The following is a 13,395-nucleotide window of genomic DNA, read 5'->3' on the forward strand; positions in this document are numbered from 1 at the left end:
AAAATGTTTTATTTGAAGTAGAAACTTTTGGGTTGATTTACTCAAATGTCCTCTTTTTAGGTTGCAAATTTTGTTCATATTTTGATAAATTGTGTTTCTGGGAAATTGCCTTTCAGACAAAAATAGATAGAGGTGTAATATTTAAGCATATATTAACCAATGTTGCTTACAAAATACTAGACTGTTGTTTAATGTTTGTAATAACTTACAAATTTAAGTTTGTGATTTAACATTTTCTCATTAGACTTTGCTCAAAAGAGTTCTTTAAGTCATGATTTAAAAGGTCTATAAGCAACCAGAGAAATAAAAAGAAAATTACTTAATAAATCGATATTCCAAAAAGGAATAACTGAACAAAATTCTGAAAATTTTGTTTATCCATTATATCCAATCACATGAGACAATAGTACTATTTAGTATAATGATTTTAGAACGGCATGATTTTCACAAAAAAGATATACTTGGAAAATCTATTAATAAAAACAATATTTGATTGCAAAATTTGTCCTTTAAATAGGATGGTCTTTAATTTTTGCTTTTAAAATTGAACTTATGCCTAGTAAAGTACAAATTTTTAAGGGCGCGGGGTATAACTTATGAATATTATAATTATAATGTGAATATAAATGTATGCCGGCTAAATGGTTTAACAACTAACACCTTGTTTGGATAGTTGTTACCCATTGTATTGTTAGTTTAAATATGATGTTTGTTTTGACTATTACTTAAATTCTATTATATCGTATCGTTTAAATTCATCGTTAATGACAAAAAGACTCATTTTATATAGCGACCGATTTGGTGTGATCCCGTCGTTACCTTAATATTTTCTTCTCATTTTATCTTTACTTATTATTTAATAGTCATATTTCATCATTTATCATGCCTTTTCATAATAGCTCTACCCCGTATCCTATTTTTCTTATAGGTTTATTACTTAAAATTATGGATATATGACATTATGTAACAACGGAGATCGATACAATCTATCCAAACACCGTATTCATAAAAATAATATAGTTAGATTCAATATAACAAAATACAATATAATACAATATGATACATTATGAAATAATACGTAACAATTGTCCAAACAAAATGTAATACAAGGGGCAAAAGTGCATTTTTCCCATGAGTTGGGCCAATTTCTAACCCACATTTATTTAAGCCCAAATATAAATAGAGGTTTATGTCTCTCTGCCTTAACCCTTCTCCTTGGTTGCTCTGTTCCTGCTGTTTGCTTTTTGAGGTCTCAACACTCGCTTAATCTCAGCTAAATATAATTCAAAGCTTAAAAGGGAACGAGAAAACATCTAATTCAGGTATTTTCCTCCACTTAATCGTTGTTTTTTAATGCTTATATGAACTGGTTCTCTGTAGAAAAGTAATGGGAGTTCTCTTATTTCGCCTGTTGTTATTTTCCCAGTTGGTTCTTCAACATGAGGTCTTTTTTAACCCTTTATTTTTACTTCTTTCATCTTGATATGAACTGGGTCTCCATAAAAATTGAGTCTTGGTGGAGTTTTAGTATTTTGCTTGTTGTAAATTCCCTTAGTTTCTTAATTGGCTCCTGAGCATGAGGTTGTGTGATTTTTCTGGAAAGTAATTGGTTTTTTTTTCAACCATCACTGTGGATAGTTTAGCGAAAATGGAGGAAGAATTTAATGCTGGAAGGAGCAGAGGTTCTTCAAAGAGGACTTTGCAAATTACACCTCTTGATGAGGAAGATCAAGAAGAGGTTCAAATTGATGACAGGGGAGATGTTGATTCATATGATGATGATGATGACGAGGAGGAGGAGGATGAAGACAAGGAACCTGTGGGGTTAGGGGTTCTTGAAAAGCCTGAGAATTCATGGTCACTGCTACGTGAGTTATTTCCAAGCAAAGCTGGGGGTACTCCTGTATGTTTAGAAAAGTTTTCTCGTTGATTCGTTTGCGCTAATTTCCATATTCATTAGGGTGAAAGACGCTTCCAAGGTTGATTGAGTTCTAAATTTTGTTTCTGTGAATGTAGGCTTGGTTGGATCCAATTAACTTGCCAACAGGGAGATCCTGTCTTTGTGATATCTGTGGCGAGCCTTTGCAGTTCATGCTTCAGGTATATCTTTATGTTCTTGTGGAAGTTACAATTTTAGCTGCAGGCTGTATCTAACAACAACATATGCAGTGTAGTCTAACAAAGTGGGGTCTGGGGATCCTTTAGCCTACAAATTGGAAAACATTGTCTGATACAAGATGGAGCTAGAAGCGAAGTCAAAGTAATTCTTTTTAAGTTTAGGGAATAGTATTGATAATTCTGGGAACATATATCATTAATTCATGTCATTACATACTTAAACACTGAAGTAGCTACCCAAATAAAAACAGTTAACTTTTACTGAAGCTAAAAGTCTCCATCAAATTTACAGAAGACAGCGTTTCCAATCTAACTTGACGTTGTACAGCATAAAGTCTAAGTCGAACTGTACAATATACAACATAAGAGGAGATGTGGTTCTTTTTTCTTATTATCCTTTTGGAGTTGGTCAAATGGTACTTTAGTTCTTCCGATAGGTTTAGGATTTTAATTGTTAACGACTTCTGAATACATTTCTCCTATCTAAGTTTAAGTCTATCTATGTTTCTCCCATTGCCTTAAAAGATCTGATGATTCTTTCAACCAGAGTCTACCAAATGGCTTGAGCTAATAGTGCGAAAAATTAGGGCCTGTGGATACTAGTACAACGCCTCCTCTTTTGAGAATTCTTGTATAAGCCCCAACCCCCTTTCTGTTCCAGCACTGCAGCAGCTTTGTAATGGAGATATGCATGATCCAATGCCTGAAATTTCATAATACATGCTCCATAATTGACTTGTGACCCTGCAATGCAAAAAGAAGGGGCTATCTTCTTCGATTGCTCCACACAATGGACACTTCTGCAAAGCTGAAGTCCCCCTGTTTGAAGGTTTATTTGAGTGAGACAAGGTTCCCTAATCACAATCCAAGAAAAGCAAGAGACCTTCAAAGGAGCTCTAATCTATTGAACCAAATCTTCCAAGCCCATATAACCCTGTTGTTACTTGTTAGATTCCATCATAGTGTAGCAACTTTTGACTGAATAAAGTCCTTTGGAGTGTCTCTTCCAACTGATGGAGTTGACTTTGTTGTGATCCAAAACTACACTGTTTAGCATCTGAAGCAAAAAGCCTAAGCTTTCTACTTCCCAATCATTCAAACTCCTCCCAGAAAGAGATTCCAACTTTGTGCTAAATGAAATTTTGTAATTTTCTTTCCACTGTGTTGTGGGGGATAAACTGTATATGTCCAAGAATTGGTCTTTAAGCAGATGTGGCCCTACCATGTATTTTCCCAAAATCTGATTCTCTTTCCATTACCGGGAAGAGAAAACAATATTTGTCTCAAATTTACTCCAATATCCTTGAATGTTGTTTCCATAATCCTGTTCAATGAGGTGCTTAAGAGATTTTGGTGCACCGTGGGTTCTCTAAAGTGAACTTCTCCAACCAAGGTTCTCTTCCAAAGTGCATTTTCCTCAATACTGAATCTCCAAAGCCATTTCATCAAGAGGCATTTGTTATGACTCTTAGGTTTTTGATTCTCAGACACCCATTCCTTTTGTCTCTGGTCACTGTTTTCCAATTTACAAGGAATGCTCAAGTTGTTTGTTTATTGTCTTGCCAAAGAAAGTCATCTCCTTAAGTTGTCCAGGCGCTTCACCTTGATTAGTTCACTTGCTGCCTATTTTTCAATAATGTATTAGTTATTTCTGCATCATATGGGCTCTACATCTACTTGTGTGCAGGGTTCCTTTTCTACCATTTGTCCTCTTTTTTGTTTTTCCCGGTGTGGCAAAAGAAGAGTGGAAAGAGGAAACTGAATTGATGTTTTTCCTTTTTGTTTTTTACTTATTGTTAAGGTTTACGCACCACTCATGGAGAAGGATTCGACTTTTCACCGCACCTTATTTCTCTTCATGTGTACATCAATGACCTGTCTCCTTAAAGATCAACATGAGCAGTGGAAAAGGAACCAAGACAAGCAATCCAGGAGGTACTTCTTCACAATTGAATTTCGTTGTGTGACTATAAACTACCATGCTTATGTGTCCTTTCATCTAACTCTGATTACTGAATGTGTTTTTCAAGTGTCAAGGTCTTTTGTTGCCAATTGCCCCGTGATAACTCTTTTTACTCCAGTGAACCCCCAAGAAACAATGGGAAAGATAAACCTTCTAGTCCTGGAGGTAATTCCTTGGAAGGATCTACTTTTTTCATTGGTCAATGACTCAAGTTGACAATTGATTTGATTAAGTATTTGCGATTATCTATCGAAGTCGTTGGCCTTTCCTTTTCTTCCAACTCCATATTAATTGATCACCCAAAAATATTTACACATAAATGTCCTGTATTTTTTGTAATACATCTTGTCTTTCATTTCTCAGCTGTTCTCTGTGGCTGGTGTGGTACGTGGAAAGGAGATAAAGTCTGTGGTGGTTGCCGAAGAGTACACTACTGCTCGGAGAAACACCAGGTCAGCAACGTGTACCATGCTTCATTTGCTCCTTTCTGTTAGGATGGAATTTTCTTAACTGAATCCAATTTGCAGACTGTTCATTGGAAATCAGGTCATAAACAACGCTGCTTACCCTCAAGCATTTCTCAGGATGCATCTGAACCTAGTAATAATAAGACTCTTAGGGAGGTGCAAGAAGGTAAGGGTAATCGATGCTTTGTTCTAAAATCTTACTTAAATGATATGATACTAGAAAAACGGTAAGAATGTTATATATTTAGAATGTCAGTGCATGAGAAGTTCATGGAGATTTTAATCCTCGAACAGTTGCAAGCAAGAGTCTCTGGCCAGAATATGAGATTGCAATTACTGATGAATGTGAGGATAAAGTTTCTGATGATAATGGTCAAGTGAACTCATTGATTTCTTCAAGCCGAGTGGATGAATCAATTGAGGCACTTATAGACAGCTTCGAGGTATGCAGAGCTATTCTAGTGGTTGATGGATATATCGACTATAACTTTCAACTTCACATAATTGTTTCTACAACAGGGGGGAGATGACAAGAAGAGTTGGGCATCTTTCCAGGAGAGGATATCTCGTACCCCTGAGCAAGTATTAAGGTGATTGAAGTACTTGTGGCTTTTTTCTACTATATTAATTTTGGAAAAACACTATGCGTGCATAGATAAATGACTGCCGCAGCCTTCTTTGCTATTCACAAAGAATTACGATCACATGACTTGTCACTGAGATTCGATCGTTATCTTGGAAAATAGGTATTACAGAGATGCTGGAGCAAAACCATTATGGCCAACTTCAAGTGGCCAACCATCAAAGGCTGACATCCCTAAGTGCACCTATTGTGGCGGCCGTAGGGCTTTCGAATTTCAGGTATAATGAAGGTTTTGCTTTGCTTACAAGTCTAACTAGTGGTGATTCTCAAACTACTAAAAGCAGTTGTGTATGTCTCTGGCTGTCTTGTAGAAATTGTAGCTTAATTTGTTGGGTTGCCTGAAAAGTATTTTCAATTCATTCTCTTTTTTTTCTGTCGCTTCCAGGTTTTACCACAAATACTCTATTATTTTGGTGTGGAAAATGATGTGCATTCTCTTGATTGGGCTACTATTGCTGTGTACACATGTGAATCCTCATGTGACGGACATGTAGCATACAAGGAGGAGTTTGCTTGGGTTCAAATTGCATCTCAATCAAGCACAACCCAGAGATGAGGCATGTAAAGCATGGTTTGAAACAAGATGGATAATGGACCCGCACTCTACCCTTCACTTAAATACCAGACTTCTGGTTTGCCGTGAGATTCAACTCATGATGTGCACTTAACCTACACATCATGCCTCACGCTAAAATTTTGTTTTCCTTTATGTTAATTTTTCTCAGATCATTTTTAAATTTCCTGGTTAATTTGCAGACATTTCACATTACAACATCAGTTGTGATTGTCTTGTTGTACTAGTATTCTTTTCTCATCAATCAAGGTGTTCAGCATGATATTGGGATCTTATGATTTCAAAAGTTCGTCTCTCTTCGACAAGATTTGATGAATCTGTAATAGGCAATGAACCATAATACAGTAGCTAATATTCAATTATGCTATCATTTCAATCTCCATATCTTCCAACACATGTTGTTTTGCAAGATGGAGTGTTGATTTACTTTTCTTACGAATACAGGATGAAATAAGGCTATTTTAGTATCAAAAGGTCCATTATACTGTGGGTATCATAAGCAAGAGTTTTATATGACAGGATACATGTTCTACATATATAATTTTGTTACAATATTATCATTTTTCTTTTAGATGTGAACCTTTTTTTACACCTTAACTCCTGCTGCTGCTTCTTTGATTTGGTCGATGGTAAAAATGCCAAAACAGTCGTCATCTTTAACAGCATTTATCACTGCATAAGCAATGTCGTCCACGCTAACAGGAGGGGCTAGAACTAAATCAGATGCTGGCAACGATTTCAATGGTTTAGTGACGCTCTCTGTTGCACGTAATAACTTTTCAAGAGGTTCTCCAATCAAATCTAGGGGGATCTCGAAGCCGTCAACCTTTCTCTTCCCGTATATAAAGGCAGGTCTAAGAACCACACCTGTTACATTTCAGTGAGAAATATAAGTATGTAACAAAAAAATTGTGGCTGTACTAGTTCAGGGTTAGCAACAAGCTGAACACTTCCCCTTTTTATTTACAAACTTGTTGCAGACATGGTGCTATTGTACAAACTAATTTCAAAGAACAATTTTTAGAACCGTAAGCTTCAGATTGCCACAGTGCCAACAATGAGAATTAAACATCTAATAGAGTACCTGAGCTAGGGAATTTGGAAAGAACTTCTGATTCTGCTTTTCTTTTCCCTGTGAAGTAACCTGATTGAAGGAGGAATGATGGTAGATTGTAATCATGCACAGAAATCAATATGAACTTAGGGATCCCTGCAAATAACAAAAGATATAATGTAACACTTGGCATGAGTAGTTATGGAGAAACAAGGGAACAATGATAACATGGTGTGCAAAATGACTAGTTTAAACCTGCCATAAGGGTTGTTCTTAAACACATCAAAGCAGTACCATACTGTTAATTGCAAACTGTAGAGAACCTCTGTTTTAGACAATCCCAAATTATTGAATACTGGATAAACAGGTTTAGGTGAAGCAAAATAGATCATGAAGTTCTACATAGCAAATCCCAACTAGTTTGACATTAAGGGGTAGTAATAGTTGTTTGATAAGTAAGCTAAGTTCTATTAATAAACAGACCAGCACCCAGCCAATGCAAGAGAAATGCAAAATATATATAATAGCCGTTATTTCATGCATATCCTGCAATTTACACCAAAAGTAATCAAGCATTTTATTTCAATCTGTGGACGGATTCAGCTTTTTTCTTCAGTTGGTAAATGTCAATAGATTAGAAGTGACGAGCAGAATTTTCTGCTCTTTAATATTTTTTTAAGCATCAATTTTCTCTAGCAACATATATCTTTAGCTCTGAGCTAAAGTAAATAATGGAGTCAACCATGCCTCATGCTTCATCACAGGGAAGCATGACTTATCTGATTCATTATATATATTGCAAGTTAAAAGTAAAAATAAGATAGAGAAGATAGGCCCTGGAAAAATTAACCACAAAGAGTCTATCACTTGACATTGAAAAAGCAAATCCTATCTTTATTCTTTTAAAGGTCACTTCAGCTTTACAGATTTCTTCAAATAAATAAAACGAAAGCTACTGACCATATTCTTTAGCAGCATTGACAGCCACAACATTAGCTTCACCATTGATCCTCAGCATTTGTTCATCAGAACCGAAACCTCCTAAAGTTGAAACAACTGCAGTAGCCTCAATAAGTATTTCATCCCAATTTGCATAGAAAACATCTCCTGCATGATATGATGATCATATGAGTAATCTGGATTGGATGGAAAACTATCAGAAAAAGATTTTAGCCAAAAGTCAAAACTACACCAACACAGATAACATCTGTTACTTTTAACAGGGATCTCCTTCTTATTTTTTTCTGATAGAGGTAGTTTTAACTGGAATCCTCTTTCAAGTTTGCATATGACCAATTGACCAAAGCAACCAGACTAGGCAAAACAATCCAGTACTTCTAGATTCTTTGCACTTCTTTGCTCTTGTTTGGTCCGGGATTCATATTGTTTGAAGGAACTTTAGAACTCTTTTGTAAATCTTCACCTATGGACTATGGCAAAGATTGAATATCCAGTTTTTGACAACGTGTTTTGACTTCTAGGCTTCAATCATAGCATGAATAATAGAGAATTAGATTTGGTCTTTCAAATGGTTGCAAAATAGACTCTGCCCCCCGTTCATCTTTAAGGGTAAATCGATTTTTTTTCTAGTGACTAGAATTGCCAAGCGAAAAAGTTACTTTGCTTGACTATCCTTCAGATCCTCTTCTCTGACCTGCCAAAAATGATCATCCATTGTCTCCTTTTCAGCTTGATTGGATTAAACATAAACACTGAGCATGCAGGTACCTGTCATCTGAGGTAAAGCAGCAGGACACAACATGGCTTCCCACTTTTGGACTTGCAAAGCCATGAGGAGCTTCAGTAGATTATATCTTTCCGTTATTTAGTGTGGCGAGAGAGTCTTCAATTATCTTTAGTAGATACTTGTTTCAGCAAGCACATCCATCCCACACACACACCAACCAAAAAAAATATGGGGGATTCATTCACCAATAACATTATTATACATTCTCAATAAACTACAATGGCTTTCATCAGAAAAAGGGCCTGAAAATCAACTTCCACATTGATTTCATCCATGTAATTTTTTTACTTGAATTCATTGTCAACCTACTCAAGTGTATGATGAAGAAATGAACCTGCCTGTTATCCAAGTGACTTGATCTACCCATGGGTTTGAGTTAGAGGGACGCCCTGACCTGTGTAGGAAATACTAAAATTTGAGAACCCATAATATGTAAAAATGGCATAAGAGGATAGAGCAATTGTATAGATCCTTATGAATCAACAGAAAATGTTTAAGATCACATTCAATCAGTAAAGATTCTTTTATAAATTGAAATCCCTATTGAACTGCTCAGTCATGTATTACAAATACCTGCTCAGACTTATGACCTCTATACCCTCTGACACTGCAGCCTTGCATATTGCAGAGCCAACAAAGCCGCTGCCTCCTATAACTACAATCTGTTGAAAACAAAAAAGAAAAAAAAAGTGAATGACAACTAGTTGCTATTGAGACAGTTGTAAATGGATTTGATCTCAAAAGGAGAAAAAGAAGATGCTTAAGTCATGAAGTAATACTCGTTCAGTCTTAACATCTGCTACAACATCAATTGCATCCGAGTTAGGATTCCCTCTGACAGCTTCGGCATAACTGCTTCTAATACAAAGTCGGCAAGAACTAAAAAGAAGAGAAACTTTGCAAACATGTCAGGCTAGAATTCTGATCGTCCCAAAGATTACGAATACAGCACATACGGTTTTACTTTAAACCTTAATCCAGTTTTCAGAAAACTAGTTTAGTCTTTCAAAGAATATAGTTTTCTGTGCAGATCTGCATATCTCGCTTGTGCTGTGGAAAAAAAGAAAGAAAGAAAATCAACTATGCCAAACAAGGAACTAAAAAATCAAAAAGTTCATCCCGGAACATGATGTGCCAACATTTTGCAATGGTACAGAATTGACAATCTGAATGATCACTCTTTTATTTCCATATACACTGACGATATAATTCTTAGTTTTCTTTGTCTATTATTTTTAAAGCTGAAATTATAATGGTATCATCCGCATTACTTAACTTTGTTAGGATTTTGAAAACTAACTCCACATGTGTGAGTTTTGCAAAACCTCGTGATCGGATAAAGGAAAAAGGTTATTGTATGTTGACAGCCAGCCCAAAAATAGTACTCCAAATAACCATAATGAATCCTCTTAAAGGTAAATGGACCTTTAAAGAGCGAAATGTCTATCCCCAGCTAATTTGAGATTGAGAGGTAGTTTAGTTCATTGATTGATTGATTTGGAACAGCATGGTCATGTACATTTTATGTGGATCATTTATACTCCCTCTGTCCTACTTTATATGAAGGTGTTACTATTTGGGGAATCAAACAATTTTCCCTTTCACTATAATCTTCTCAAACTTCTTAATTTTATTTTTTATATCATAAGCTATGTTGACTTGTAGTACTTATGTAGTTTTCAAAATATGTAAATTTTATTTTTAAAAAATTTGAAGAATCTATACATGAATTCACGGTCAAAATTAAGTGTCTTGACCCACCTACTCCAAATATCTTCCCATAAATTGGGTCAGAGAGAGTTCTATTCAGTTTGTAAGTGACCAAGAGATCTTAATTTCTCGAGTGTGTAACAATAACTGATCAAATGATAAATGTTTTCATTAAGATAAATGGTGTGACATTTGAGAAATGAGAAGCCTACCTCTATAACTCTATAAGAAACTAAATTACTACCATTAGGTTAGGTGTTGAATAGTATTTCCTTTCTTTTTCCCTGAACCAGTGTGATTTTTTGTTTGTCATAGTCTTATTCAATCAGCAAGCTCTTTTCAACCATCCTAGACAAATTACAGCACAAAAAGTACTGGGAGCGGAGCTAGCTCTTCGGTTACTTGTTCGGTCGAACAGATCCAGACCTTGAATTTATATCAAAATTCAACTAAATATACATAAATTATTAATTAGAATCCAATAACTTAGGATATACAAGGATTAAGCCTGAACAAAATTTATACTGCATTTAGTTGACGGTATAAATTTATCCCATCAACCAAACATGATTATAAATTTTATTGTAGGCTTAATACTTGATATCCAACTTGGAATTATAATCTCAGGACTTTAATCCCCGATTTAATCCGCATAACATACGACACCTTAAGGAATATAATTCAAAACTCATAAACTTCAAATCACGAATAAAAGAGCATTATAAGTTGAGCTAAATCAAGGAATACTGACCGAGAGCGAGAGACTTGTGAATGACTGAAACTGCGTAAAGTAGTAGGAAAGAGAGCTCTACTACTACTGCTACAAAGAGAAGGAGCTGATGGAACTTTGCAAATGGCGCCGATGTTTGAGAAAGACGCCATATTTCTCTCTTCCACAGTTCACAGAGATGAGATTGAGAAGTTATCTAATCACAGGAAGAATTGAATAGCAAAGCCAATAGTTGAACTTCAGCAGAATGCTTTCTGAAATTTGGTTTCTGTTTTGCCAGATTTGTGGTGAAGCCTTTTGGGTGGGGTATGGAAGGATTGGCCATACTGGATGCACATTTTTCTTGGAGAAAATTTCACAAATAGTATAATTTAGCAAGTACTCCCTCCGTCCCTATTTACTTGTCCATATTTCCTTTTTTAGTTGTCCCTATTTAGTTGTCCATTTTGACAAATCAAGAAAGAACAACAAATTTTTTCCTATTATACCCTTATTTACACTTCTTGAAAATTGTAAAAGTGTATGTTGTTTCCCTCCAATTTATTTCACTTGAATTCAAATAAGTGGTTGTAATTTTGAAGTGAAAAGTTGTCATAAGGGTAAAATTGTAACTTCACTGTGCTAATCATTGTTGCCTTAATCTGTGTGTCATTTCTAAAGTGGACAACTAAAAAGGGACGGAGGGAGTAAAATAATGAAATATAGCTATCGGTTCAGTTCGATTTTATTTATTATTAATTCAGTTAATTAGTTTTTGATTTTTAAATACACTAAATTAATAAGATATTTTTATCAAATTTTGGTCTTTAATGATTCAAATTTTGATTTACCAATAAAAAAATACTCATAAAATAATAAAATAATTTCTCCAATAATTTGACGCAACAAGAAAACAATGTAAGTTTACATACTCTTATAAAATAAATAGTGTTAACTAATAGAAAAAGAATATATAAGTGCAATACAAATAAAAGAATCAAGACAATAATGTGAATTGAAGGCTAAATAGTAAATGTGTAACATATTGATATTAAAATTTAATATTTATGTAGGGAAAATGAGTAAATTACTACAGTCTTATTAGGTTATTCGGTAAAACCCAATATTAAAAAATTAATTAAAATTCAATATATATTTTTTAGAAAATCATTAAAAACCCATTAATGTAATAGTTTAATATCATATGCTTTTATTTAATTTATTGATCAGTTTGATTTTTACACATCTCCAATTAGATGAGTATAAATTATAGGGAAAAATGATAGATATACGTCCGAACTATCGTAAATGGTATGTGGATACCTTCTGTCATACTTTTGGGACATTGATGTCCCTGCCGTCCAAAAACTAGAGCATATATACCCTTTATACTAACGGACATACACGTGTCATAATCTTATCCACCAACCTGACGTTTATTAAATATCGGATCGACAGATAAGATTGCGCCACATGTCCCTATTTATTCTTCCGTTAAAGTGAAGAGCATATATGCTCTAATTTTTGGACAGCACGTGCACCAATATCTCAAAAGTATGACAAAGAGTATCTGGATCAATAGTTCGGAATATATTTATCCCTTTTACCTAAATTGTATTAATACATATCATATCGGTTGAAAGCAACATGTATATTATGTATTTGCTATAAAATTTAAAATGTAATTATAGTTTAATTTGTCCCATCGCGGAATTTTTAAGGCCCGAAAATATTGGTAAAAGGAAAAAAGGGTAATTAATTGCCTAATTTCTTTTGTGGAAATAAAATAAAATGAGGAAATAGAAAATAATAAAAAATAAACAATTTTTTTGGGATGAGAAAAAAAAAAGATTCTTTTTGGTAGGTCAGAAAAGATCTCGTGGCTTTTGGCAGAACATGTCATCAATTTACGTTTGTAGAGTCTCGAAGGATTAAATTATCTACAGCCATTCAAAGTTGTCCGAATATTTCACTTAAACACCTCTACTAGAGTTTGTATCTATTGAACACTTAGGGGTCGTTTGGTGTGAGGGATAATACCAAATAGTCCCGGGATTAAATTATAGTACCGCTTATTTTGTTGTTTGGTTGGCAAGTTCGGGATAACTTATCCCGGGATTAATAATTAGTACCAGGATAAGTTATCCCTCTCTTTGGGTGGTATAGTAATCCCGGGATAACTTATCCCGGGATAAAATAGGTAAATAACAAAAATGTCTCCTTCAACCCTTTTGTTATATCACTTTTTACATTAATGAAGGGCATTTTTGTAAACAAATAAATTGTTCTTAAAATTTATTATTTTGAGTACAACAAACCAAACACTCAATAAAAAATAATTCCAACATAACTTATCTCATCATAACTAATCCCAACATAACTTATCCCAACATAACTTATCCCATCATAA

The 13,395-nt window shown here is 34.6% G+C and overlaps 3 protein-coding genes across 4 annotated transcripts in view; 1 reads left to right on the forward strand and 2 right to left on the reverse strand.

Annotated features, from left to right (window-relative positions):
* LOC125841370 (heat shock factor protein HSF8-like) overlaps nucleotides 1–13,395 on the reverse strand; it is a 267,031-nt gene that overhangs the window by 149,595 nt on the left and 104,041 nt on the right. The gene's annotated exons all lie outside the window — the stretch shown is intronic.
* On the forward strand, nucleotides 1,203–6,080 carry LOC125841372 (uncharacterized). Of its 2 annotated transcripts, none has more exons than XM_049520486.1 (11): nucleotides 1,203–1,322; nucleotides 1,639–1,903; nucleotides 2,017–2,100; nucleotides 3,920–4,053; nucleotides 4,149–4,246; nucleotides 4,445–4,533; nucleotides 4,609–4,714; nucleotides 4,843–4,991; nucleotides 5,068–5,138; nucleotides 5,295–5,409; nucleotides 5,577–6,080. In XM_049520486.1, the coding sequence occupies exons 2-11, from the start codon at nucleotides 1,649–1,651 to the stop codon at nucleotides 5,745–5,747; spliced, it is 1,272 nt and encodes a 423-aa protein (XP_049376443.1). In that variant the 5' UTR covers nucleotides 1,203–1,322; nucleotides 1,639–1,648; the 3' UTR covers nucleotides 5,748–6,080. The 2 variants fall into 2 exon arrangements, with proteins under 2 accessions (XP_049376443.1, XP_049376444.1); XM_049520487.1 differs by having other exon boundaries at nucleotides 1,209–1,322; nucleotides 1,644–1,903.
* LOC125841374 (uncharacterized protein At1g32220, chloroplastic) lies at nucleotides 6,225–11,272 on the reverse strand. Its single transcript, XM_049520489.1, has 7 exons — nucleotides 11,028–11,272; nucleotides 9,346–9,445; nucleotides 9,140–9,228; nucleotides 8,905–8,960; nucleotides 7,780–7,926; nucleotides 6,850–6,975; nucleotides 6,225–6,632 (listed from the first exon to the last, which is right to left on the reverse strand). Exons 1-7 carry the CDS (start codon nucleotides 11,156–11,158, stop codon nucleotides 6,352–6,354), a joined length of 930 nt encoding a protein of 309 aa, XP_049376446.1. The 5' UTR covers nucleotides 11,159–11,272; the 3' UTR covers nucleotides 6,225–6,351.

Source organism: Solanum stenotomum, chromosome 10 (genome assembly GCF_019186545.1).
Source record: "Solanum stenotomum isolate F172 chromosome 10, ASM1918654v1, whole genome shotgun sequence".
NCBI classification, from domain to species: Eukaryota; Viridiplantae; Streptophyta; class Magnoliopsida; order Solanales; family Solanaceae; genus Solanum; species Solanum stenotomum.

What these genes read in the sequence shown, in the direction of transcription:
- LOC125841374 (XM_049520489.1), bottom strand. Translation starts at nt 11,158, where the DNA reads ATGGCGTCTTTCTCAAACATCGGCGCCATTTGCAAAGTTCCATCAGCT. An exon ending in TCAAGTCACTTGGATAACAG is followed by an intron (nt 7,927 to 8,904) that starts GCAGGTTCATTT and finishes CATATCATGCAG; the next exon opens with GAGATGTTTTCTATGCAAAT. An exon ending in TTCCAAATTCCCTAGCTCAG is followed by an intron (nt 6,633 to 6,849) that starts GTACTCTATTAG and finishes GAAATGTAACAG; the next exon opens with GTGTGGTTCTTAGACCTGCC.
- LOC125841372 (XM_049520486.1), top strand. Translation starts at nt 1,649, where the DNA reads ATGGAGGAAGAATTTAATGCTGGAAGGAGCAGAGGTTCTTCAAAGAGG. An exon ending in CTTTGCAGTTCATGCTTCAG is followed by an intron (nt 2,101 to 3,919) that starts GTATATCTTTAT and finishes CTTATTGTTAAG; the next exon opens with GTTTACGCACCACTCATGGA. An exon ending in CACTTATAGACAGCTTCGAG is followed by an intron (nt 4,992 to 5,067) that starts GTATGCAGAGCT and finishes TTTCTACAACAG; the next exon opens with GGGGGAGATGACAAGAAGAG.